At 39.9% G+C, this 26,356-nt stretch overlaps 2 protein-coding genes across 6 annotated transcripts in view; both read left to right on the top strand.

Moving 5' to 3' along the window:
* The first annotated feature begins 215 nt into the window (after positions 1 to 215).
* On the top strand, positions 216 to 7,841 carry LOC138624987 (sorting nexin-1-like). Of its 2 annotated transcripts, XM_069705592.1 has the most exons (15): positions 219 to 370; positions 917 to 1,067; positions 2,046 to 2,182; positions 2,338 to 2,404; positions 2,536 to 2,579; positions 2,665 to 2,806; positions 2,916 to 2,994; positions 3,166 to 3,241; positions 3,378 to 3,491; positions 4,051 to 4,144; positions 4,287 to 4,492; positions 4,917 to 5,060; positions 5,547 to 5,627; positions 5,787 to 5,858; positions 6,641 to 7,841. In XM_069705592.1, the coding sequence occupies exons 1-15, from the start codon at positions 251 to 253 to the stop codon at positions 6,689 to 6,691; spliced, it is 1,578 nt and encodes a 525-aa protein (XP_069561693.1). In that variant the 5' UTR covers positions 219 to 250; the 3' UTR covers positions 6,692 to 7,841. The 2 variants fall into 2 exon arrangements, with proteins under 2 accessions (XP_069561694.1, XP_069561693.1); XM_069705593.1 differs by lacking the exons at positions 5,547 to 5,627; positions 5,787 to 5,858; positions 6,641 to 7,841 and adding an exon at positions 4,804 to 4,828 and having other exon boundaries at positions 216 to 370; positions 4,917 to 5,009.
* A 2,160-nt stretch (positions 7,842 to 10,001) lies between these two features.
* Positions 10,002 to 26,356, top strand: part of csnk1g1 (casein kinase 1, gamma 1) — a 32,484-nt gene continuing 16,129 nt past the window's right edge. For all 4 annotated transcript variants that reach the window (XM_069705602.1, XM_069705601.1, XM_069705600.1 and 1 more), the window contains exons 1-4: positions 10,002 to 10,273; positions 16,824 to 17,239; positions 17,522 to 17,562; positions 18,765 to 18,834. In XM_069705602.1, coding sequence (XP_069561703.1) covers positions 17,053 to 17,239; positions 17,522 to 17,562; positions 18,765 to 18,834 — 298 coding nt within the window. In that variant the 5' untranslated portion in view covers positions 10,002 to 10,273; positions 16,824 to 17,052. The remainder of the gene's footprint in view (positions 10,274 to 16,823; positions 17,240 to 17,521; positions 17,563 to 18,764; positions 18,835 to 26,356) is intronic.

Below are 26,356 nucleotides of genomic sequence, written 5' to 3'. Positions count from 1 at the left end.
CAGGTTCTACTTTATTTCGGTAAAAGTATCTTCTTTTTTCCCCCCCCTCAAGTACTTTGGGAAATTGTGAAAGCAAAGGCACGTGTCTGTAGTCAGTAAATTTGTGTATATCTCCGGTTGTATGCGTTGTATTCTGCATTAAAGCGGCGGGTGTCGTGTGCCGTAGTGACCAGCAGGGGTCGCTGCAGTGCTTTAAGCTCCTCTTCTCCCTTCACTTCCGGCGCGTCAGGCGTTCTCAAAACACCGGAATATGGCGGCCAGCTCGGATCGGAATCCACCTCCTTTCCCCGCAACCGAGGAGCCAGAACCCGGCCTGGGCGACATGGCAGACGGGGACAGCGACGAGGGAGAGGACATCTTCGTCAATAACGTATGTTTGCAGCTCAGTCACGTCGATATTAACCTGTTAAAGGTGCGTTCAGGGAGCCAGCAGGTCCGCCTCTTTATCTGGTTTGACCTAAATTCGTGGCATCCAAAACATCTGGGATCCTCTGACAAGACGGGAGAGAAACGGAGGCAGATTTTACACGAAGGCAATAAAAAAAAAAACGATTCACACATTTAACTTGTTAGTTCGCAGCGCACACTCGAGCAGTTTGGACTCGTAAGTAGAAAGTTTTCGCGTTTATTTACGCTTGTAAGGCCTAAATTTAAAGGCGCTCTTGTTTCTATGTCCTGTTGAACGTCTGTATTTGTTATATATATATATATATATATATATATATATATATATATATATATATATATATATATATATATATATAAATATATATATGACTCCACCAAGCCGCCGCTTCGTAACTCATTTTTATTTTATTTTTGTATTATCGGCTTGTGACGGTCCGCGCTTCTCTCTGGCGTCTCCGGGGCTCATTGAACCCCTCCTCCACCCTCCTCCACCCCGCCCCGTCCGCAGAGGAACCCGGTGTCCGTGAGCCGAGGGGTGTCCCAGCCGGACCGCGTCAACGAGGAGCCCCCGGATCTGTTCACCGAGGAAGAGGAGCCCGACAGCACCGCGGCCAAGTCCAACGGAGTCCAGTCCGACGAGGACAACGACCTGTTCGCTGGTGAGGACTCACTTCCCGCCGGTGCTGGAAGAAGTATTCAGGCCCTTGACATAAGTGAAGGTACTCCGTGCCACACTTTGAAAAAAATACTCCAGGACGAGGAAAAGGAAAATCCTTTCTGTATGTGTTATTAACTCTAAAAAAAAAAAAAAAAAAAAAAAAGTAATCGAGCTCAGAAAAACACTCCTGTTTTTAGAACTATGTGGGTTTTTAAAATGGTTTATTTAGCTTAATTATTAAGAAGTCTTTGATCAGTTCAATTATTTAGTTTATCTGAATAAGTTTGAATATAAAATTACCAAAATTTCAAGATGCATAGTTTCCACTGCACAGGGAGGGTATTGTATTGTATTGCAAGTATTTCTATATTTTTATTACACTTGACTACAGAGAGATGTTTGGAAATCCCAGACAAATGTAATGGAGTTAAAAGTACAAAATTTGCCTTTGAGAATGAATGGAGTAGAAGTATAAAATTGCATTAAATGGAAATAGTCAAAGTACAAGTACCTCAAATTTGCAATTAAATCCAGTATTTGAGTAAATATTCTTAGTTGCATTCCACCACTGCTCTCTGCTAACGATTTATTGCCGGTTTTAATCCCACTTAGTTGTAATTCTATAACACTCGCAAGTCCAACAAAGAATCCAAGGTCTCGTGAGGTGGTTTGTTTCACGTTCAAGTCATGTTATGTGATTTTTAGTGCACATTTTACACATTATAGTCATGAGACAGACTACTAATCAAATACATTCAAAGTTTAAACCAGGCAGCTAAAAAGTACCGGAAATAGATAAGATGCAGTTTGGTCATAGTTTAGATGAAAATGGTGAGAAAACATTTGAAACATTATATTACATTTTCTTTTAAAAAGAATAAGTTTTAGAAAGTAATTTTTGTGTCATGTTTTTTTTCTTCTTCTTCTTCTTCTTCTTGGATGACCATCTACATGGATCTGTTGTCTTTTCTTTGTCCAGAGGCTCATGTGGAGCTCAGCACAGACAAGTCTGGAAGCTCTGCTGCTCGGAAGGAGCTCTGCAGCTCTTCTGACCCTCGGCCTGCCTCCTCGTTCACTCAGAGCCCCGCGGCCCTGCAGCCCACCTCCCTGGAGCAGGTACAGGCCGAGCTTCTGAGGAAACGAGTAATGGCATGCATGGTTTTTGTGATGCCTCTGCTGTAATCACCAAGTAACGTGTCTGCTGCGACCAAACGTTCAAACTGTTTTGAGTTGTGTTGACAGATTTTGTTTCGTTGTCTTGTTTATTACAGTTGGAGGAGGAAGAGGCCACGGATAGTTTTGACGTGGATGTTGCCGTCACCAACCCCGAGAAAGTTGGTCAGTCTAACATATTCTTCTTTGGAAACTGTATGGTTGAAACTCATTTTAATTCATTTATAGGTCAATTTCAGAGTGAAATCGCACTAGTTCTCATGTTTAATGTTTCTCCAATGTTTCTGTCCTCTCAGGAGATGGCATGAATGCATATGTGGCCTACAAAGTATCCACCAGGGTCAGTATTTATGTTAAATCATATATTTTTGTATATTTTTCCGCGTCTCTGCCTCGCTCATTCACGCTCCCCCGTCTCCCTCCAGACGTCCTTGCCCATGTTCAGGAATAAGACTTTCTCTGTGAGGAGGCGTTTTAGTGACTTCCTGGGTCTTTATGAAAAGCTGTCGGTCAAGCAGTCGCTCCACGGTTGCATCATTCCTCCACCACCTGAGAAAAGTGTTGTAGGTGGGTGTCCAGTTTTTTTTTTTTTTTAATTATTATTATTATTATTTAAAACTATGCGTTTTTCTGTTTTTTTGTGTCCCTATTGTGATTTTGTCATTTAAACCTACAGGAATGACCAAAGTGAAGGTGGGAATGGACGACCCGTCATCAGTGGAGTTTGTGGAGAGAAGAAGATCAGCTCTGGAGAGGCGAGGATCTATACATGTTTAATACAGGGATTTTATCAATGAGATGATCGCTAATATTATATTTTTTTTTCAGTGCCGTTATTTTTATGTTCCTTGAACTGTCTGATTGCGCTTGTTGTGTTAGTTTTTGGTCTCTGCTACTTCATTCTGCCACCACTGCGCTGTTTGTAGGTATCTTCAGAGAGTCGTGTCTCACCCATCGTTACTACAAGATCCGGACGTCCGCGAGTTCTTGGAGAGGGAAGATGTGCGTATTTTAAGATGTACAAATATTTTCTTGCAGGAATGAGCTGAATGTTTGGAGGAGAAACGCTGAATGTTTGATTCTTGAGAATGAGATATGACCGAAGTAACTCCATGTATGTGTCTGTGTGTGTTTTCAGCTACCCAGAGCGGTGAACACCCAGACACTGAGTGGAGCTGGTTTCCTCAAAATGATCAATAAGGCATCAGACTCCATCAACAAGATGACCATCAAGATGAATGAGTCTGACACTGTAAGGCGACTCTGGATGGAGTGTTTTCAGAAACTGGCAGAGATGTGGCCTGCGTGTGGAAATACATTTTATATATTCTGTCACAGACTTGGAAAATAAATCTATTGTTGAGTAAACCATAATGGATCTGTGGACGCTCCAGAAAACTGAAACAATGATGCAGTGAATGTCCAAATGTAGGATTCGGGGGTGTCGACAAAAATGGGCACTTATGAGGAATTATTTTGACATAAAACCCTGATTACATATGAACAATTGCAGTGAACTGTACAGTTTCAGTATCACCTCAATATGTTTATTTATTAGATTTGAATATTTTTGATTTATCCGTTTGTGACAGCTGATGATGATGTCATACCATAGCCGAGTGATGTGATCATTGTGAAATACAGTAAAGAGGAATATTGAGAAATCAGACGGAAAAGAAATTATTCAGATCAAATCGTTCAGGGATTAGTTATTTAGGTTATATATTTGCATAATATTTGAGAACAGGTTTGTCATTCTGGAGGTCGATTGTGTTTCTTTTTTAATGCTGCCTTTTTGCTGCGTGTCTCAGTGGTTTGAGGACAAGTTCCAGGAGGTGGAGACGGAGGAGCAGCAGCTGAGGAAGCTTAATGTCGTGGTCGACTCCCTCGTCAATCACAGGAAGGGTGAGCTACATCTGCCTTCCTTCACTTGTCTTTGTCTGGACAAATTGTTTCATCTGGGGAAACAGAAGAGTTCAGCCCAGCTGCCTCGTCTCTCTGTGGGAAACGAGCAGAATACATTTTCTGTTTCCTCCTTCATCACCAGAGCTGTGTGGGAACACGGCAGTATTTGCCAAAAGCATGGCCATGCTGGGAAACTCCGAGGACAACACGGCCCTGTCGCGGGCCCTCTCCCAGCTGGCAGAGGTGGAGGACAAGATGGAGCAGCTGCATCAGGAGCAGGCAGGCAGCGACTTCTTCATCTTCGCAGAGCTGCTTGGCGACTACATCCGCCTGCTGGGTGGAGTGAGGGTAAGCTGACAACTCCGGAGTGGAAGATGTACGGCAAGAAGAAAGGAAAGTTCAGTAGCTAAGAAAAAGTTTGAGTCGTTCCTCGCAACAAAATCCTGGAAGTATTTGAAGTCTTTTTTTTTTTTAATGTATTTGAACTTCGATGTATCGTAAAAGAAAGGGTGCAGGATCACATTTGCAAAAGTATTTGTACATTAGTACAAAACCAGGTGTAATGTGAGTCCATTTGCAATGTTCTGCAAGTGAGTGGTGTTTTTCGTACTCTAATGTGTTCAACTTTCTCTCCCTGCGTTTCTCTCTGCAATGTGAAGACAGCAGTAAAGGCATTCTCAAACTGTGAGCGTGCTGCCTGTTCTCCGTTTGCTCATTGGAATGATCGAGTGTCGTTAGTATTGTCATCTTAATGCAAAGTCGACGTCCACAGGGGTGTTTTGACCAGCGCATGCGGGCGTGGCAGCGATGGCAGGAGGCTCAGAACACGCTGCAGAAGAAGAGGGAGGCCGAGGCCAAACTGCTGTGGGCCAACAAACCCGACAAACTGCAGCAGGCCAAAGAGGAGATCACCGAGGTAACAGACCACACACATACTGCAGCAACGAACAGTAGGTCTGTCATTTGAGATTTCAGATGCAACAGACCCAATCCAAATATTTGCTGCTTTTTTTTTTTTTTTTTTTGAGTTTATGTGATTCAAACTTTGGGTTTTGGCTTGTGTGTCACACAAACAAGTAATTATGAGACAACACTGAATGTTGGGAAGGTCGTTTCTTTCTATTTCCTGATATTTCATTAAAAAAAAATTTTTTTTAAAAACTGCACAAGTATACCCATGTCGTGGGTTTACATAGTTTATAGTATTTTGGTTAGTATCTTATTTTAATTCCCAGTTCTTCATAAATGTTTTCAGATCAGATGTGTCACTGTGTTTTCAGTTAACGACATCTGACAGGTATCTGTCGCCGGCTCATATTGTCTTTTCAAATGTTAATAATCACGCGTTGGAAAATCTAGATCATTTATAGGTCTTTGTTCTTGTCTTCCTGTTTGTCGTCAGTGGGAAGCGCGGGTCACTCAGTACGAGAGAGATTTTGACCGGATCGGCATGACTGTCCGCAAAGAGGTTCTCAGATTTGAGGTATGCTGAAAACTATTTATTCTTTGGTAAAACTTTGGATCCAAGTGGATTTAATGTGACTTTATTTCTAGACTGATCACCTTTAGAAGAACCCTGCAATACAGTGAATATTTTGTATAGGCACTACATATTTGACCTACTGGACTTTTGTCTTTGCAGAAAGAAAAAGCGAAGGACTTCAAGAGCCAGATAATCAAGTATTTGGAGGCAATGCTGCAATCGCAACAACGGGTAAGTATTTAACCATTATCAACTATCACATAAGTATCCCTTTTAATGTAATAAGAATAAGGACTATTAAATATTGGTATTATCTAGTCAGTCCTTCCAGGAAATTGCATGCTAATCAAATTAAATTCAACCGATCTCTGCAATATTTGCATTGATTATATCAGTTATGTAAAATCTCTTGATTTCTCTGCAACAAAAGTAAACAATAAACAAACAAACTTGATTTACTAACAAAAACAACTTGCCATTTACTGTCAGAAAAGCTCTTCAGCCTCTCGTCATCAAAACAAACCACATGCTGCAAGAAATAGCAAAACCAGAAGGTTTATGGGAAATGTGGTCTTATGATAAGAATTAGACAACTAATCATCACTCTTCATGCATCAATTTATTCATTTAGTTTGTGTTAAATTACATCAGTTCATACACCTTCACCATTATAAGAGATTGCACTTAGTTTTGTGCGATACTTCTAAATTTATATTATTTCATAAGCATTTAAAGCACTTTTATTTAAGTCATAAGCTGTTTTTGTAAAACTGCGGCACTTTTATGACCCTTTTAAGTTCACAAAATAATTATTATAACAGGAAGTGATTACATATATAAAAAAAAAAGTTTATGAGTAAATCCGCTGCAACATGCAAACAAGTATTTTCGATCAAAGCAATCACCAAAAAAACTGTAAAATCCTGGAGGGGCTGATTAGTATTTATTGAAATATTAAAAGCTATTAAGTGTCTTACTAGCTGTCTTTTTTTCTTATCCCGATTGTGTTCCAGCTTATAAAGTTTTGGGAGGCTTTCCTGCCTGAGGCGAAGGCGATAGCTTAATGAAGAGGGAGACTTTTCAAAGACCCCCAACTGCCTTTCTGAACACTTTACCTCTTTACCAGGAACCGAGAGGACAATTTTGAACCACAAAAGAAACTTCCATCCATTTTTTTTTTCTTTTTAATTATAGTGTATTCTCTTATCTTGTACAGTTCTTTGATATAATAAGCTGCCTCATTTACACGGCATGTCTTTGGCATAATTCCTTGTTTACGTTCTTGAATTAAAGACGGTATAAAGCAAGAACCCAACAGAGATTAACCCGCCCGTAGTATTTGTAAAAACTCACTGCCTCGTCAGTGGGATATATATTTATGTTTCTTGCTCAAACCACTATATTAAAGTGTTAACACTGAGGTACTGCCCTAAAATAACATTGTCTATAGTTTACATTAGAAGATAAGCGTTTGTAAGTCATTCCACTCTAACAGATTGTGTTGATGGGTGCTTGTCAGATGATATTTTGATGCACTAAAAATGCATTGTACAGTTGGAAAAGCTGTCCCCCCCCCCCTTTTGATAAAACACCACTATTGAAGACTGAGGTTATTTACCAGGAGTATGAGCACATTGTTACGATCTATAACGCAATGCATATTAGACAATAGAAATCCTATTAAAATGCAGATTTGACGAGACTCGTCAGGTTTGTTAAAATGATGAAAGAGGTTACTGCGAGTGCAAGTTGAGAAAATGCAATCTCTTCTTTGTTGGTATTTTCTACCGTGATGTTTATTATATAAATCAATTTCTTCTACTACAGTTTGAAGTACTACGATTTCTTTGTGAGGCCCAAAGGAACTCCTTAGGAACTGTTGCAGAGATTGTTTTCGACCCGTGTAAATGACTCTCGACACGTTCGTATGTACACATGTACAGTACTTGAATTGAATCATACAGTTACTGTCTGATGTTTATTAGTAACCATACATTTTTTGATAAATTGATTTAAACAATGACAGAAAAGCACCGACATTCGAGTGATACGGTCCCTTATTTTCTTAATCAGCATTTGTAAGTGTAGTTTTTCTGTCATGTCATATTTACGTAAGAATGTGCTTTATTTTTGTAACCACTTTGCATTAGCACACACACATTTTCCTGGAAATGCTTTACAGGTAGATGTACAAAATAAATGATGATTGGTTAAGCTTTGGGTGCCGTGTTAATGTTTCTGTGTGGATTTGTGTGATGGGATTTTCCATTTTTAGTTCAGTAGAGTAGATGAATTGTGAAACAAAGAGCCTCAAGGCTTAAAAATGTAATTGGACCTCTTTGTTGCAGTTATTTTGTGTCGGTCTCAAACATTTTGAAGGTTAATTGTGACTTCAGAGTGCTATTGTTGGTTGATGTACAACTTACCTTCAGTGTTTTGTTCATGCTGTAGTTAAGCTGTCTAAAACCCTTCACGTTTTGTGACACGTCCACGCGAGATACCCAAACTTCCGCGAACTATACACGGTGATAGAGGGCTTGTGACACATTTTGTATTTTCCTAAAGCAAAGGTGTCCTGGTGTCAAAAAGTTTAACTGAAATCCAGCAATCCTCTGGTCTTCCGCAGGTACTGGTCAAACACAAAGGAAGACAATACAAAATAAAGAAGGACTTGCTGTGCACCCAAAAACTTCAGCTCTGGACCAGCTAAATATTTCTTTAGATTTATTTTGGAGCTCAATTTTAAAGCTATTTTGGATTTAAATCTTTAAAATGCTCGGGGAAAAGTTTTAAGATGTAAATGTACTGTATACAATTCCATAACTACACCTGCAAGGGAGATTTATTAAATATGCGCTAAAACTGAACTTTGAGGTTCGGTATTTAAATCGTTTTACTTGATTTACTGATGTATGCTTTTGGCATTTCTTGGCAGAATATTGAGGAATTGTGAAAAGCATGAGGAAAAGTAAGTGTGATTAGTACTCGGGGCATCCTTTCTTTTGACAGAAACTTGGTCTTTCCCACAAGTTGCAAAAATATTCCCAAGAATTTAGAGATTTTCAGCTTATGTCACACAAGATTAAAATATCTGGTATGTATTCGTTTGAAAACGTCTTAAACTATTTGTTGAAAATAGCTGCTGATTGTTTCTGTTCATCAACACATCAATACATTTCATTGTTTCTGTAGGCCTGTCAGTGGTCGGTGTATGGTGCTATTTAAACGACTAGACAATTACTGGGAAAATTATTTCATTTAATAACTTTTCTCCTTTTTCTCACCGCGTTAAGACACAATATGTTGAGATGTTCTGAAGTGTTATTCCTCCGCTGTGCCTCAAACGCCAGAGGGACAAAATACAGCAATGACAGGAAAATATGAAGTGTAAAGGTTATTTATGTTTATGAAAAAGCCATTCACAGACAATGAGCTGTACAGTATGTTATCCCACATCGTGTTATGAATCATGTGTAACCTCAAATCCCTTAGAAACGGACTTAAAGGTCTAATAACAGAAATCTAAATAGACAATTTTGGTATTTCAAAGGGATCGTGCGGTGTGAAAAGTAATGCCAACAATGATTGATAGAGACAACATGGAGATCCATTGTTTTTAATTATGTTTTACAGACAAAAAGAAGTAAAGCTTCATTCTCTGCACATAATTTCTGAAACTTCATTAGCTCAAACTCATGTTTAGGGTTTCAAATAATGATAAATCCTGCAATTATTTTCTTGATTAATCAAATAAATGATTCTTCTTTTGAGCGTCAGAAAATGGTGAAGCCCAAGGTGCAGCCTGAGGTGTTTTATTACAGTCCACAATCAAGATATTCAGATTAGCATTAAAGGAGGACTAAAGGAAACAGAAAATATTAACATTTACATATTTACAAAATGCTGGAATCAGAGAATTTCAGCATTTAAAAAAAAAAAAAATTAAATTCATGATTTATTGATTATCAAAATAGTTGGAGATTATTTTCTTCTTCTTTAACTAATAAGAGTATTCGACTAATCACAGCAGCTCTAATCATGTTTACAACATTTTAGATAAAACCGTAAAAGACTATAACAAAATTATCAGTATTGTTTCTGAGGCGGGTTAAAGGTCTGACGCGCATAAAACCATGACGTTGAGACGCAGACTTTTTTTATTTTTATTATTTATTTTTTAATTAATTTATTTTTTTTTTAACCTGTAGGTGTGGTTTCAGTTCGCGTGACGGGTTAATCACCGACAACGCGACGTACGCGTAAGTGGCCTGACCCGTTAATTTAGCCGAGCATCAAAGCGCGTGACCCGGAAGCGCGCGCGCCGAAGCGGGCGGTGCCGCGGTTTCTACATCCGGTGCGCTCGGAACCTTTTTTTTTTCACGAGCGCAGCGGAGGCAGACGAAGAATGGAGCGCGAGCCGCTAACGAGACTGGCGTGAAAACATCAGCGACGAAAAAAAACACGGGAGCGCGGATTTAAAAACAACAACAACAACAACAACAACAAAAACACCTCTCTCGCTTTCGAGCCGCGGCCCCGCTCTTCTTCTTCTTCTTCTTCTTCTTCTTCTTCTGCAGTTTGGCGTGACGGACGACCCCCGGAGCTGCGGCGCCGCGGCCGTGCGGGGTTTCACCGCCACAGCGGAGGTGAGCCAGTTTGTGTTTGTCTGACGAGAAGACCCCTTTTTTTTTTTTTTTTTTTTTTTTTTTTTGGTGGGGGGTTGGGGAGATGGGGGGGGGGGGGGTTAGCTCCTTGTTTTCGTTGCTAACGGAGCTAATTTCCTTGTCGCGCTCGGTCCAGCTTTATTTGATAGATTTTTCTAAATATCACGATAGACTAGAAAAATGTCTCGCGATTTTCCTCGGACTATATTTGAAGCCGGACCCGAGCCGCTGTGGCGCTAGGTAATGTTTTGCTAACGTTAGCTTCGCGGCTGGGTTAGTCAGGTTTGACGCTGCTGGTAATGTAACTTGGTTAGCGGTTAGTTAGTCTCCTTCTCTGTCTCTGTCTGTCTCTGTCTCCCCTCACGAGGGATCGTCGCTGATGTTAAACCGCCACGGCTTGGCTTTTGTCCGATAAAAACGTTGGCGTGCAGCTGCCGGCCCCGCTTCCTTGTTTTTATTCAACCGGAGGGCCTGCTTACAAAAAAAAAAAAAAAAGAAAAGAGGATCGATCATCTTCATATGAGCCTCGGCTGCCTCTCTAACCAACACTTCCCTCACGTGTAGTGTTTCCACCGCTTGCTGCAAAAAAAACAAAAAAAAAACAAACAAACAAACAACCCAGGATGACACGCAGTCCCGACATTTGCGGATTTATAAGTCAGGCTCCTCTCTCGGTTTGGTAGAGTTGTATTGAACTGGGTCCAAGTTTGGTTTTTGTCAGGTGGAAACATCAGGAATAACTGTCAAGTTAATCTGTTCCTCTTGTTGTAAGTTGCCATGTAATGTTGTTGTTGTTGTTGTTGTTGCTCGTGGTCAAAGTTGCATAGCTATGATGTGTACATTTTATAGATGGCTTGGATCAATACAGCATGGCTCGTGATCAATTGCTCTCCGTCTTGACAAAATCATAATTCGTCACCACAATTTCCTCTAAATAACCCAGTGACGTGCTTTAAGAGACAAGTGCAAACTAAACCTAAAGTTAGCGTGTTAATAAAAAGAAAAAAATGGGCCTGAACTATGAACAAAAGATTGACTGATGAGGAAAAGCTCCATCTAAAACTCTGAGATTTCAGTCTTCAACTGAAGTCCACGTTTAAGCAGCATGTTGTGTAAAAATCCATTTTTCATCTACATTTAAAGACATTTCTATTCATTGCAGATTTTTTTTATTTTTTTTTAATGTAATTATTTACCTGACAAAGCAGCGGTTTGTTCAAATGCAAGTACGGTTGTCTTCAAAGTGGAGGATATACTTCTGCTGATTGTGCAATATTTGTTGGGGGGAAAAAAATGGGATCATTGTCGTGGATGTGGGTCCACGCAAAGGCCAAGTATGCGTGTGTTGATTTATGTGAATTGATGGAAAAGGAAGAGTATGGATAATCTAAATTCCCACCATTTCTTGTTCATGAGAGAGAGAGAGAGAGAGAGAGAGAGAGGCAGCTGTTAGCTGGCACTGCCACAGTGGGAGTCTGCACTGTTGGCAGGCCCCCCCTCTCAGGCTGATCTTTCCACTGAAGGTTAATCACTGCACTCAGAGCCTTTATGTTTCTGTAGAAATGAAAAGATGTCAACAGATTAGTCATTTTTAATACATGCTAATCAGCCAGAGGCATCTCCACTCCTCAAGATATTTTGACAGATAAATTTGGGGACTGTAATCGAGGCTTTCGGAGTCTCAAATACATGTTCAATGCCACCTTACTGTGTTACTGAAGGAAATATAGTAGAGAGTAGTGTAGAATTTCAAAACTAGCTATTACCCAATTACATCTGCCTTCCTGAACACTTGAAATATTTAGTTTTTGATTATCTGCCTTCTCAAAGAAACTGGCGTGCCTCTGATTAGACTGCAGACAGATTTGTGTATACACATTTAGACATTTTCCACATTTCACGAGGGTGTTATAACAGCGACATGAAAATAATCCCGTCACGGTACCTTGTGTATATTTGGATATTTCTACGAATACCAACCTCCCGCTTCATCATTTCCAGACCAGAACTCGATAAGAAAATGGCCTAATGCATATTTTCAGCTGAGAGAGCGGTGGTGATGTGACACAGATGTGAGATCAGCAGATCTCATCACCTGCAGTCACAACAGCTCAATTTCGAGAGCAACGTTTCCTGTTCATGCACAACGAGCTTCGCTCACAGTTGTAAAGCGGTGGGATGTCCTAACTGTAGAGAAAGGGCTGCTTTGCTTGATCACGGTGCCATACTGATTATTCAAAATAGGCTATGGTATTATTGCATGGTATTTGTTGTTTGTGTGGTTAACTTAAAATGATCTGTACACAATGATGTCAGGGTTTTCCCAAGGTTTCTGCAGGGCTTAGGTGCTGTGGTAGCTGGTGGGGGGAGGGCACTTATTTAATTGAAAACTACGCATTTTCATGTAAGTTAGGATTATTAACAGTACGACGTTTATTTAAAAATGCATCTGCCATCAAAAAAAAAAAGTTCACCAAACGTTGGTAAAAAAAAAAAAAAAAAAGCTTATAGAGAAGCTATAACAGAAATGCTTGGGTGCCACACCTAAGTGTAATAAAGGTCGGGAAAACACCGGACTTTATTATTCCTTTAGCACTCATACAGATTAACTAAGCACTTTTTCAGACATCAGGCTGTGCCGTCATAAATCTGTATAATCTGCCACATATCTATTCTGGTCGCAGGGAGAACAGACTAGTATTTACTATGACTTTCAAAATAGAAAGCATGGATACAATCAACATTTTTGGACACTAGCTCATCATTTCTCTCAACCTGCTACATCAGGACAAATTCTGCATGTTGGAAACAAGAATCAGTTTTTATTACAACCATTCGTGAATTGTCTGGTTCCCGGTAGTAAAATGTAAGTTCCTGTAATTCATACCAGCTTGTTGTTTAACTGTGTTTTAATGGGAGACAACAAACTATAGTATCAAGATTTTTTTTTTTTTTTTTTTTGCGGAACAAATTTTAAAAGTCCACCTCAGGCAACATATATTTCAATACTTGTTTGCGATACGTGACGGTTTTAACTGCTGTCAAAAAAAAGAATTATTAAAGGCGTCAGCAGAGAAAAGGGTCAATAAATTAAATCCATGATGGGATTTGCATTGATAAAAATCCTTTCATGACTTCTCTTTCTGGGAAACATAATTACTTTTACAGGGTGCCAAAAGGTGTGTGTCCTCAAACATTTCCTCATATTTCAAGAGACATGGCACATCCACAGGGATAAAAACCGGGGATTCCCCACCTATCATCAAAACTGAAGAGGCCATTTATCATAACAGAAGAAGCTGTTTATACACAACATAGACCACAGAGCTGCACTGTGGTTTACACCAGAGGCCGACCAAATCTGAATCTACTGGGGGATACAGATATTAGCGACGAAAACCATGCCACTATCAATACATCAATCAAAATGTGGCTATCAAAAGCTTGTGAGAAAAATATGTTCATGAGGCAGCATGATTTACACCTTAAACATTAACCACAATTACTTCACTGGGAATTTACTATTGATAAATAACAAAAACGCACACAAGTAGACCAATTTCTAATGAACCACACACATTTTTTTTGCTGCAAGATTATCTGTGAAAAAGAAAAGTTTTCATATCAGACCACTTATACTGTGAAATCTGTGAAAAATCGAGTCACCCCACAGCGGATTTCATGATTTTATTCTTCATTATTGATCAGGTTTGTCAACTGAAATTAATTTACAGTGTAATCATGGTAATTACGCCTCAATATATATATATATATATTTTAAGTCCTTTTATAAACACACACAAGGTGGACAAAACAACAGGTATATCCCTAAAATAATGTAGTCTGCACCTCTGACACAGTTTCAGCAGAAATTAAACATTTACAAAGGTAATAGTTATTAGGGGGTTTCTCTGTTGTCTGCATGACATGTTCAGTTGTAGATATGACTTTGTGCACCCTGGCAAGTTAAAAGAAACTCGCTCTCTTATTCTAAAATGTGAGTTGGGCACAGGGAGGCAGAACCTTCCTTATAACTTGGTCAAGTTTCACTTTTTTTTTTTTGTAGATAAATGATTAATAAAAACAACAGAGTAGATGAATCATACCTACTGTACATCTTTGCAGTTGAATGCTGCAGATGTTTTTGTGCTTCATGTAGTTTTTCTGCCTTTTATATATCAAAAGTGAAGTTCTTGTCCCACTTTCATGTTTATTTATCCATGGTAACCCTCAGGTTAGACATGTCTGAGCATGTCTGAAGCACTGAGTGGCTGCGGTGGCCCGACTTGCAACATGAATGATGCATGCATAAAACAGGCAAAGATTGCACATTTAGATTAATGTCCAAAAAAACAAAAAAAAGTCCAACATGTTTACGCGAAGTGGGTCAACGCCCTCTTTCATTCTCTAAAGCGTTGTCTATAATTTTCTCCAAAGCAATGAGACAAACGCCAAAAGCTGGTCTCCTGTCAGCCTCTTGTGTTGGATCATCGTCCTTAACAATACATTCATGTTTTGAACCAAGACAAAAAGCATTTGGAGGTGTAATTGTGTACATCTGTGATGTATGTAAAGCACAGCTGCAGGTGAAGTCCGGTCCCCGAGGTGAACTGCGGTGACCGCGAGATGCAATCGGCATCCGTGTGAAAGGGTTGTACGCAGGCGGAGTGCAAGTGTGCGCTTTAAAGATGGTAACTTTTTTTGCTGAGCTGGTCCAAACACTTGTGCATGCCGGATTAGAGTGGCCTACAAATGATTATTTGCACAATGGAAACTGTTACAGCCCGCCATCAGTCTCTGCTGCAAACCTGGTTCATAGCCATGTTGTTCTCTTCCTGGTTTTATGTAATAGCAACAGTGCACAGTTGCCCTTGAGAGCAAACTAGCTGTCTTTGATGCCGAGATCTGTGCAGGCAACGCTGAGCATGAGTCATCCAGAAGCCCACACACAAATACTTTCAGCAGCAGCAGCCTTTCCATGCTGAGGAATTACACCATTGTCATGAAAACAGTAGTGGCTGATGTTTTTTTTTTATTTGTTTTTTTTGTGTGTTTTTTTTTACTGAAACCATTAAAAAAAAATAGCTTTTAAGTTTGAGTAGATATTTTGAGTGAATAATTAGCAGAATTGTTAATCTGTCTAATTCACAGTCGACATTTCGTCCCGTTTCGGTACGCCAACTCGTGGAAGATGATTAACACAATAGGATGTCCTCAAGAGTCCCGCAGTTTACAAAACATGTCGGTGATTGCTTGATTACACACCAATCTGTCTGTAGGTTCTATAATTATGTCGTTTAATATTTGCTCAAACCAAAAAGTGATCCTGTTGAACACTTGACAAAATCCCACCAGTGAGTCCATCAAGTTAAGCTCCAGTGTCCTTGCGAAGCGGACGTAGCTTTATATAATTGTTTACATAATATCCTCCACTGACATTGTCCGCCAGGCTATTGTGGGTGGCGAGATGCCTTCATGATCACAAACTTAAGGTTTTGTGTTGATGCTGAAACTGTGTTGCTGTGTTTCCTGTGACGTGATTACTATCTCTTCAGCCCGGCAGCGCTGTAACAGTGAGCCAGCTCTGTCCTTGGTTCGCACTGTCTACCTGTAAACACAGATTTTTGTTCCTCTTTTTTTTTTTTTTAAGCCTGTAAATGACTAATGACCTTTAGAAATGAGCTAAATATGCGTTTGCGTGGGGGGGGGGGGGCTGTTAAATTTAGAAAAATTTAGAAAAATGTTGGTTAAAATGTCATTTATTATATATGTGCTTCTGGTCTTTGAGTTTGACATTAGAAACCACTCGTAAGAGTTAAGAGAATCAAACGAGGCTTTTTTCTTTTTTTTTTTTTTTTATCAATTCTTCAAATTAAACAGTTAACCAAAGTGTAGTCACCCCGTCATTCCTCTCCGTCTGCACTGTGGTCAACTTGCCCCCCCACACCCCCCAAAAAAAATGAACTCCGCTGAGATGTGCAGCTGTATTTTACAGATTTTTCCCGTTTGTATCAGCAGTGGTGGAATTTGAATAACAAAAAAAGCATTCTCTCTCCTGCCATTGTCCTCACACAAAGCACTTGATCTTTATTCAATATTTTAAGCCCATTTCAGCTCCACTTTCTGGTTCATTTTATTTCATTGTGTTGCCTCTGTTCACTTCTTGAGGTAATGAGGTGTGTTTTTAAACATTTAAAGGAGCTGAAATGTCCTTAATGTAGAATTACTTTACAATCGCAGTGTAATCGTGGGTGTTTTCCCTCTTAACTTGATTACATTAATATCAGATCCTTGTGAGTTGAATTGTAATTTCGGTTTTAGTTTATCATACAGAATTCTGTGGTGGTTTTATGGTTGTAAGTCATTTGTACCGCTTCAGCTTTTTGCTTTCAGAAGGTCTTTTGAAAAAGATCAGTCTCGATCTGGTGGTCATGTTCTTAAACCCAAGATGTTTTCATTAGATCAACACTACAACGTCTCGTGTGCTGCTCTCTGTAGAAAGCTAACATCCTGTATGTTGTGTCTGTTGCAGGTCTTCCACCTTCTCCTTCCTGGGACAAATGTTGAGGCCCAACCACTGTTAGAGGTGACCGGGTGAGGACGAGGAGGAGCGCCGCTTAACTGCACCAGGTTTTGTCCCATGACAGCGACTGCGCTGTCCAGGCGCCGCCAGTGACCAGGGCTGTGGCTGCGGTGGGCCCGGCCCAGGAGGCCTCTTTGTACATCACTCCGGGCTCCCGCTGACCTGTGCTGCTCACACCATGGATCAACAAAGAGACAAATATGGGGAGCGGCCGGCGAGGAGCACTAAAGTTTCACAGGGAAGCCGCAGCGGACACTCGTCCCGACCATCTGGCTCCTCCGGCTCCTCTGGGGTTCTCATGGTGGGGCCAAATTTTCGTGTGGGGAAGAAAATTGGCTGTGGAAACTTTGGTGAATTAAAGCTCGGTAAGTGGAGTCAAAATTTTGTGTTAAATGGTTCAAGACATGGAATGAGGTGACAAAAGGAATTTGCACTTCCAGTTCTGTGTCTAAAATATGCATATTTGCCAGTTTATTAGATACGCTTTTTCTGTTATAGGCCTGTGTAGATATGGATGTGGCAAAGTTTGCAGAAGATATAGATGGAAAAATGAGACTTATTCTCTTACATAGGAGCTTATTCCCATTTGAACCAGTTGTAAAGCCTTTTTTTCTAACATACGCTTTTACTTTCTTGTCTTATTTCAGGTAAAAATCTCTACACAAACGAGTATGTAGCTATTAAACTGGTGAGTGAACAAGTTCTTTTCTGATGACCCGTCATCTGTGTTTGAGTTTAGAACCGATTTTATGGTGTTACTCCTTTGTGTTAAAGCACAATTTGGCCAAAGCTTGTTGGGCTTTCTTCTGTCTGTAATTTTAGAGATGCAAACAATTTTGCTAATATTATATCATTGTTGTGTTCAGACAGAAAAGCTTTTGTATCATTTTTGTAATTACGAGATGGTTAAATCTAAGATGACCATTTTTGAGTGCAATTAAGCTTCTTTAATCAGACACAAATTTTATGCATTTCATGTTTCAATGTGCTTTCTTTGTTTTGATGTTTTTTATTTTATTTTATTTTATCTGCCGCTGTGTGTTCTATATGTTAACAATGGTGTTTTCATTTGGTTGTCTTACTTTTAACTTTTATTGTTTGATTCCCTTGCTGTATGTTCTGGTCTTTGGAATTGTAAGGTGTATTGGGACCACAATTTGAAATCATGCAGGTGCTAAATTTACACCCTAAATGTTGGTTGTTGTCCGAGACTGTTCTGGTCTTGGAGAGAAACGTGGAAGAGGTGCAGATGCTCAGCTAGGCGTGTCTCTCCAGCGGCTGCTGGACTGGAAATCGTGGCTCCTGACTCATGCCCTTATTATTGCTCACTAGAGAGTTGTAATTTGCTACAGTATCAAAGTATCAAGCTCACCAAGCCAAATAGTTTCCAGCTTCTTTCTCTCTGCTGTATGATGTGCTGACACTTGAACTGAAAAATGATTCAATAAAAAGTGTGTTGCGTTTGAAATTCCCCATCAATGTCCTGGGAGGAAATTTTAGGATTTGGGCGCATGATAAAATCTGAGGACTATGACTTTGGATTGTCTAAATAAATTATTATCAAACCATTTTTTTTAATTTTTTTATCGGATTTGACACTTTTCCTGCACCGACTGAGATGTTTGGGTGGAGTGAAACTTCTGGGGAATAACCCATTTTTTATTGATTATATATGCCCTGATAAGTCATCAGAAATGTGAACACTTTGATAGGCGCAATGTGACGATACAGAAAAGATGTCTCGTTTCCTAAATGAAAAACATTAATTATTACTAATACTGAGATTTAGATGTTTTATTTTTTTTATTTTTTATTTTTTTTCTTGTTACTGGTTTATTCCAGTTTGTGTGGTTAATGTCATTAACCGGTTTGCTTGTGTTCCCCGGGCAGGAACCAGTGAAGTCGAGGGCACCACAGCTGCATTTAGAGTACCGGTTCTACAAAACACTGGGAACCACAGGTAAGGTCACAGATGTGTTTGCTGCTCTGTGTGGTGTTTATATGTGACTGTGGAAAAATGATTTGACTGTTTTGGAAGATCAGCCCAACAGATTGCATCATTTCCACAACAAGTGATTACTCTACTCGGGTTACATCGTGATATTAAGCCGGGTCAGTCCTTTATTTTAATCTCCGGGACTTCGTGTACACGAGTGCATGAGTGCCCGCATGCACAGAAAGTGTGTTGAGCAGTGACCTTGCTAAAAAGGAGGTTTATCAGGAGTTCAATTCAATATGAGAGCAGTTAACGTAAAGCTCCATATAATCCCACAAAACTGATGCAGTTGACCGTTTTCCCGGTTCACTGATAAGTAGGTCTGCCTCCTCCGAGTCATAGAATTGAGTCAGTCGGATGAACCCCAACTTGACTGTTTCTCTGTCGACTCCACCCCCCTTTGATTTGCACCACTGACTACATGATATGAATTAAGTATTGTTCACATCATACCTGGAAAATGAACACAAAGCAGCTTTTTTTCATTGTCTACTTTTTTTTTTAAACGTATGGTTAGCTAGGTCCACCCCGTTCTGTCGATGAGGAGGACTTTCATATTGTGTTCATGTTAGCATCAGAAACGATACACGATACTTTTAGAAATGAAATCCATGAGGGGGGGGGGAGTGACCTTGAACCAGGCGACATAAAAGCACATCTTATGGTCTCACCATGCTCGTCTAATGGCCAGTTCAAATTGTTCTAATAATCTGTTTTCAGTGTGTCACCAGCTCACTGCATTGCTTTAGTCTGGGTGTGTTGAAACATGATTGTGGGTGCATAGTGCATAACTAAGCGGCTCTTCAAATATAGACATGTAATTGCCTCGATGAATACTTCTTTATTTTAAACCTGCATAATTGTTTGGTCAGTCGGGGCAGTGGGAACCAGCTGTGAGCACAGCACTAATATATCGCCTTATTAAGCTGACATGGTAAATTTGTTCGCAAAACAGTCGGTTATTTACAAGTCCGGCAGACACACAGATACATCAGCATTCATTCAGAGTGGTGCTTCTGGTCACCTCACAAATGTAAGTTTTTCATCTTGTGTTTTTGATCCCCAACTCCAGAAGAACTTAAGCTTGTAAATGCTCAACTGTGTTAACCAGTTAGTCACTAAATTAGACTCCCTTTTAACTAAAAAAAAAAAAAGTTCAAGGAACTATTGAACCAAAATAATTAGCCTCAGGAACTAAACTAGTACATATAATTAAAGGTCCTTTTGCCAAGTCACTTCAACCCAAATATGCCAGTGTATCCTGAAATCCATTAAATTCTATCATTCTATCATTCTTTTTAAAAAAAATATTTTCTTTTCTTCTTTTTTTTATTTGTTTTTCTTTTTTTTTTTTATAACCTTTGTTCACACATAATAGCCAATTGCAACAGTTTCCCCCCAACATTTTCTGGTTAATAGTGCTGAATAGTGATGTCAGCGCTAATTTTTCCACATCCTTTTTTTCTACAGTCTTGCCCTTTAAACTTTACTATTCACTATTCCTAATGAAAGACAATGCAATAATTGTTGCTTCTCCTCACTTATCTCGGTTCCCCTGACAATTTCTCAGTTTGTAATAAAAGATTAGTCAGGGTCTGCTGACGCATCGCTGTTACAGCAACTACTGACAAGAATCTTGTGAGGATGACCACGACGGAGAATTGAATTAAGGGCAACTTTTTTTTTCTTTTTTTTTTTCCAAGTCTTGTTAGTAGAGGAAATGGGTGTGAATGGTAGAAACAATGGAACAATAGAAAAATCTTTTTTTAATAGTTATCCACTGCTGTTCTGGTGGTATGGGTGAGATCAAAAATGGGTACATATTCCTGGTAATCACATGAAAGAATCTAAACTGGAGTCGATCTTGATATCAAAATTCATGTTGGTTGTGTCTTTACAAGACAGCGATGTCACAGTGTTTAGGTATGACTTCAGTCACAGTGTGACATGGAAAATAAAAGCCTTTTTTTTTTTTTTGTAGTGTCTGATCCTTGGTGTGCTTTTTGGAGTTCTACATGCATATATGATAACCCAACTGGGAGTATAATGGCTATTGTTTTGCAAAGGCAAGGGCTGGAAAAGGCCAACTGTGCGGAAACTCATTAAATATTTAGAGAGTGGGTCTGCCTCTCTTAGTACTAACCTGCCTCTGTCCTCTCCTCCAGATGGGATAACGTGACCTCATTTCTTCTTGGCTGTGTGCTGTGCCACATTCCTCTCAGCCAATGTGGTTGTCACGGTGTCTGTGCGACAGGGTCTTTATGAATTAATGTGGTTTGACTCAGATGCTCAGTCAGGTGTTGTTATCTGATGCATAACCAACTGTCACTGGATATTAATGAGGATGATTCAATTAAGAATTGAGCGTCTCCTTCCAATTACTGCGCGAAAATATTTGTCAGTACAACAAGAGTTGCATTGCTGCTTTGGTTCCAACAAGATAGTGAGAGTATGACGTAGTGTTGTTCCAAGGACAAGAGGGTTGTTGAAGAGAAAGAGGGTTTGTTCAAGGGTGAGTGGAAACTGTTGGGCTGTTCAAGGTATCGGCAGGCAGACCTCGTCATGAAACAAGACACCATCTCTGGTACCGTTGCATTGCGAAGGAGAAAACCTTTCCATTAGTGACACAGCTCAATAGATCTTATAGACATGTAAAGGAAAGGCCAGAGGACTTCTCCTGTATGTCTCCTCACACTAATGTGAAATCATGAATCATTGTTGAAGGGTGAACTTCTGTTATTACACTGTTTGGTATGAGTGAAAAAACAAGGGATTAAAGAAACCAGGTTTTAATAGAATTTCAGAGATTAAAGAGTCCTTTTGTTCTAGACATGTTAGTTAAAGGGACAGCGCTGGTTTTCTGCATAAAAGGATGCTTTATAATGTTTGTTTCAACACCAGAGTCACTATATAATTACTAATCTTGATTTGTCATTTTAAAGTTTTTAAAAAACTAACCTCCCAGCTGGCTTGGCTCCGCCCCATATGTTGCTCACAGCTTCAGTCTTTACGTTGATTATAATCTGGAAACCTTGAAGTTGAGCGTTTGTTTCTAAATGTATTTCTGACAATGGCAGCGTGTTTGAGCTAGATGATGCTACATGATGCTACATGAAACTGTGATGTGCACAGTTGTAGCAATGCTAGCAAACATTGAGAAATTGAAGAACAACACCTACATTTAAAAAAAAAATTAAACTGCTTCAGTAGTTTCAAAATTAACCTGAGTGCCTCAAATAGATTTATTTCATCCTAATAGGGTGCACTGAATGCAGTGTGACCACACCCATATATTCACGCAGTGAAATTGGGTCTTTGTCAAATGGTGGGTGGCAGCAATTGTTCCATCTGTTATCAAAATTCAAAAGAATAAGTATTTAATTTCAAAGTAATTTTTGTAAAAATATAAACTAATAGCTGGTTCTAAAAATTTTTTTATTTTTTTGTACTTTTAGAATGTAAATGACTTGAACAAAATTGCTCAGTAGTTGAGTGAAGAATCCAAAAAATGAGCAGATTGACAGTCTTTTGCACAGGTGTAGGGAAAGCAGCCATGGAATTAAAGAAAGCCATCAAATTTGTCAGTCGGAAATTGAAAGTGGCCAGCTTGATGTTGATTTGGGGGACGAGCTGTGCCACCAATCACAAGCTGGAGCGGTCTTGCAGGCAGCCAATCAAAAGTGGATCAGCACAGTGCGCAAAACATCACGTCAGGCAGGAGTTGGCTGTAGAGCCACTGCTGAACCAACAAGAACTGTTCCTCCTTATTTTACATTTCCACTTCCATTGCACAGTGTTTGCAGTAAAGCTTACTGCCTATAAATTCATAATGCAAAAATCCATCTGTCGTCCTGTTGTGGGGGGACTGGAGTCTGGACTGACGTGCACACACACACACACACACACACACACACACACACACACACACACACACACACACACACACACACACACACACACACACACACACACACACACACACACACACACACACACACACACACACGTTGTTGGAGAAACACACTCACACCTACAGTCAATTTAGAGTCACGAATTCATCTAACCTACATGTCTTTGGACTGTGGGAGGAAACCTACGCAGGCACGAGGAGAACATGCAACCTTCACACAGAAAAGGCACCACGCAGTGATCCGGACTTAATTTCTGTGATAGACGATAGTTTCCTCCATTATTTGAAAACAAAAACAAAAAAAACACTCCTGATGTTGCAGACATGTATTAAGAAATCTTTCTGCAACGATTTTTGTGTTGAGCACAGCCCTGGTGTGGGAGGGAGGAGGGTCTATAATTACAGACAATTACAACATAAAATAGGTCCACAATATAAATCAGATATAACTTTGAGGGGAGGAAAAAACACTTCTTATTGTTTAAGAGCAAATGGGAAACAGGAAAGGTCAAACCTCCAAGTCGGAGAAAACACCTGAACACCCAACATTGGAGGTTTTTGAGACTTCAGAGAAGTAGGTTGGACGTCACTTGATGGAAGAAATGTAGGCTACTTGCTTTGAAAATAGCCGGACGGTTAGTCAAAGCCTACGTAGTTTTCTAGGTGTGTGAACTGTTAAGAAACGGCAGCACTTCAAAACATTATAGAAATGTAGTATGCAAATAATATTGACCCCCTGAGCTCCATTTCCTCTCCGTGTTGGTTTACATGGATACCGACGGCGCTATTTGACACTTTTCTGTTTTCTGACAGCAGAAACGGAGCACGTTTTGTGGAGGCTGGCACGTTGCCTATTTGTGTACGCTCCCAGCTCGATAGTCACACGTTTCAAAAATATAAACTTCACCACTTCCCAGCTTCCTAAATGCACAATTAGTCCTAGTGATTGATAAATTGATAGAACAACTACTACTAGCTGGACACGATACAACGTCAAAGCTCAGGAGTGGTCTCGTCACATGATTTCAGTTTACAAGGGGAATTGGACGGGTTCCTATCAGTCGGGTCTAGAACCAGCCATACTCATTCATCACACACTCATCACATTCATCTCGCTCCATTTTTGTTATAGCAGGCTGCAGCCAGCATCTCAATTAGATTACAGTAATGCATGGGAAAATGTATTCAAGCCATTTCGTTCCGTGTCTGACAGAAGTGATACATCTGTGAAAGTCTACGCAAAACCTTTTTGTAGTACCGACCTCTGAGGTTTGTCTGTGCCACATGCATTTCCCTCACTCGCATGAAATGTCTTGCAGACCAAGTCGGTACTACACCCCGGCATTGCTCAAATTATGCTGAAGAAAATTGGATGAGAGAATTCAAAAGTGGTACCTACAAAATTGGTAGCTTCCATCAAAGTTTGAATAAGAGTATACTTTGCAGTGCGGGACGCAGCAATTCAGTCTCTCCTGATGACTACTTAGCTGTAGACGTCGGCGGTTCTGCCATCCCCTGCTGTTCCTTTTGCTAGTGAAAAAGCTTAGCCAACCTTGTTCTCAGCCGAACAACTGTTTATGCACTTATTTACAGCACATCTCCAATCTGACACATTTGTAGGCCTCCCACAGGCTCCCGCGGCTTCAAGGCACTCATTCCTATGGTACAATTAGCAACCCACAGAACTCCATAATGGTGTCCAGAAGCACAGGAGGGAGCACACCATGACTCCTACATGACCATATGCTAGCTGACAGCATTCATGCCACCTTTTCATGCTGCAGTGTATTTCCCATTACCCAGCTGGCAAGTCGAATGTATTCAGCAGCATATTCGGTATAAATATGTCAATGCACTACATCAGGATCAGTATCTTTATTTAGCTTTTTTATTATCAGTCTCTAGTTGAATTCCTCAAGCAGAATATTAGGTTGGGAGTCATTTCTTAGAGTCATTTCCTTCTTCATGCCACACAAAACATGAATGAACTGAGTCTACAACCAATATATAGTGTGGGCTGGTAGCCGGTCCAGTATTATGTTTGCTGCGGGGGAAATCTTTCCTCAAACTTGTACGTAGACGCAGACATAGGAAATACTTCAGCTCACACATTCATCACGTTAACTTGGTAAGTTGTGTCACAGTTGTGTTAACAGTTTGATTCGCGCCACCCAAATGACCAAAACAAATCGTCCTCAATTTTACAATTAAATCATCCACAACTTTCTACTGCCGGTACTGGCTCTGCTCTACTCTACTCGAAACCACTTGTCGCTATAGAAACTGCCGTGACGTCATCTGTAACGCAACCCACCCATTCGCTGAATCCTTTATTCAGCAACCAGAGACTTCCTCAATTGGCTCCGTCATGGTTTTGCAGGTTGTCATTAATCGAGTCGTCCTGGGAATTTGTTTTTAAATGAAAAAATATTCGGGCCACTTTAGTAGTTTGGCTAGCTTATATATACATTAATAACATACATGTATGCACATGCATATACGTAAAAATAAACCACATACATAAGCAAATACACAACACAAAGGGAGCTTCTGTAAGTGCACCAATGTTGTCTCAATTTTTTTTATTTTTTTTATGTCAGAATCTGGAGATAGTCAGTATTACAGCCCTGGTTTTTGGATCGGGGACATGAAAAAGCAATCAAGACGTCCCTACTTTTTTTTTTTTTTAAACTTCTTTGCAATTATATATTTCCAAGGACTGAGCACAGCTTAAGTGGTTTGATAAAGCAAGGTCTGTATGATTGAGTCTTTCTTTGAAGTTTCTAGAGAGGACCTTTTTTAATAGGACTCTGACTCGCGGTAAGCAGGGCAAACTTTGTATCGTGCTTCCCTGAAGGCAATTAACAGTTTGACCTGATTTCCTGTTCTTTGAAACTAAAGTTCAGGATGTGGTCAGGACGACAATAGAGAACACAAATGCCAGCAATTACAAATAATTAAAAATGAATGATAGTTGCATGTGTATAAAACTTGAAATCTTGCAGCACGTAACAAATTTCAAACTGTGTATGCCCCATGATGAGGTTTTTGTTAATTAACAATGAATGTGAAAATAGTCTGGTTTTTTTTTTTCTTTTCTTTTATAACAAACTCCTGGAGGAAATTGAAAAAAAAAAATTTACACAGCCTGCCATCCCTTTATATTCCAATTTTAGGCATTAAGCTCTCTCACCTTTCTCCAAGTTAAACCGTTACAAGGAGGTTTAATTCCCAGATCACGAGCAGGAACGACAACCCGAACAGAGGAGTTTAAGGTGATTAGCCACAGTTGTAGTAGACTGACCACCAAAAACTAAACGCCACTGTGACGAGAAGTAAAAGACGACAGACGGACGGGATTTTGGAGCAATCAGAGTGACTGGAGCAGAAATGATATGATTCAGTTTTGATATGAGAGCGAGAGAAAAGATTAGTTTTCATCCTGCAGGAGGGGAGTGACAGAGTTGTATTTTCAGACGCCGTCTTGTAGTCTACTTTAGGGTTAATGTTTACCGAGCAGCTTTCTGTGCTGTTTGTCCTCGGTGACCTTCTGGTGCTCCTCCTCCTCCTATCTGT

This window comes from Brachyistius frenatus, unplaced genomic scaffold, assembly GCF_029030835.1.
Source record: "Brachyistius frenatus isolate BFR_SWC_R1_liver_20210118 unplaced genomic scaffold, ASM2903083v1 Contig_58, whole genome shotgun sequence".
Classification (NCBI taxonomy): Eukaryota; Metazoa; Chordata; class Actinopteri; family Embiotocidae; genus Brachyistius; species Brachyistius frenatus.
Note: the sequence above shows the minus strand (reverse complement) of the source record. Positions and strands in the feature narration are given on the sequence as shown.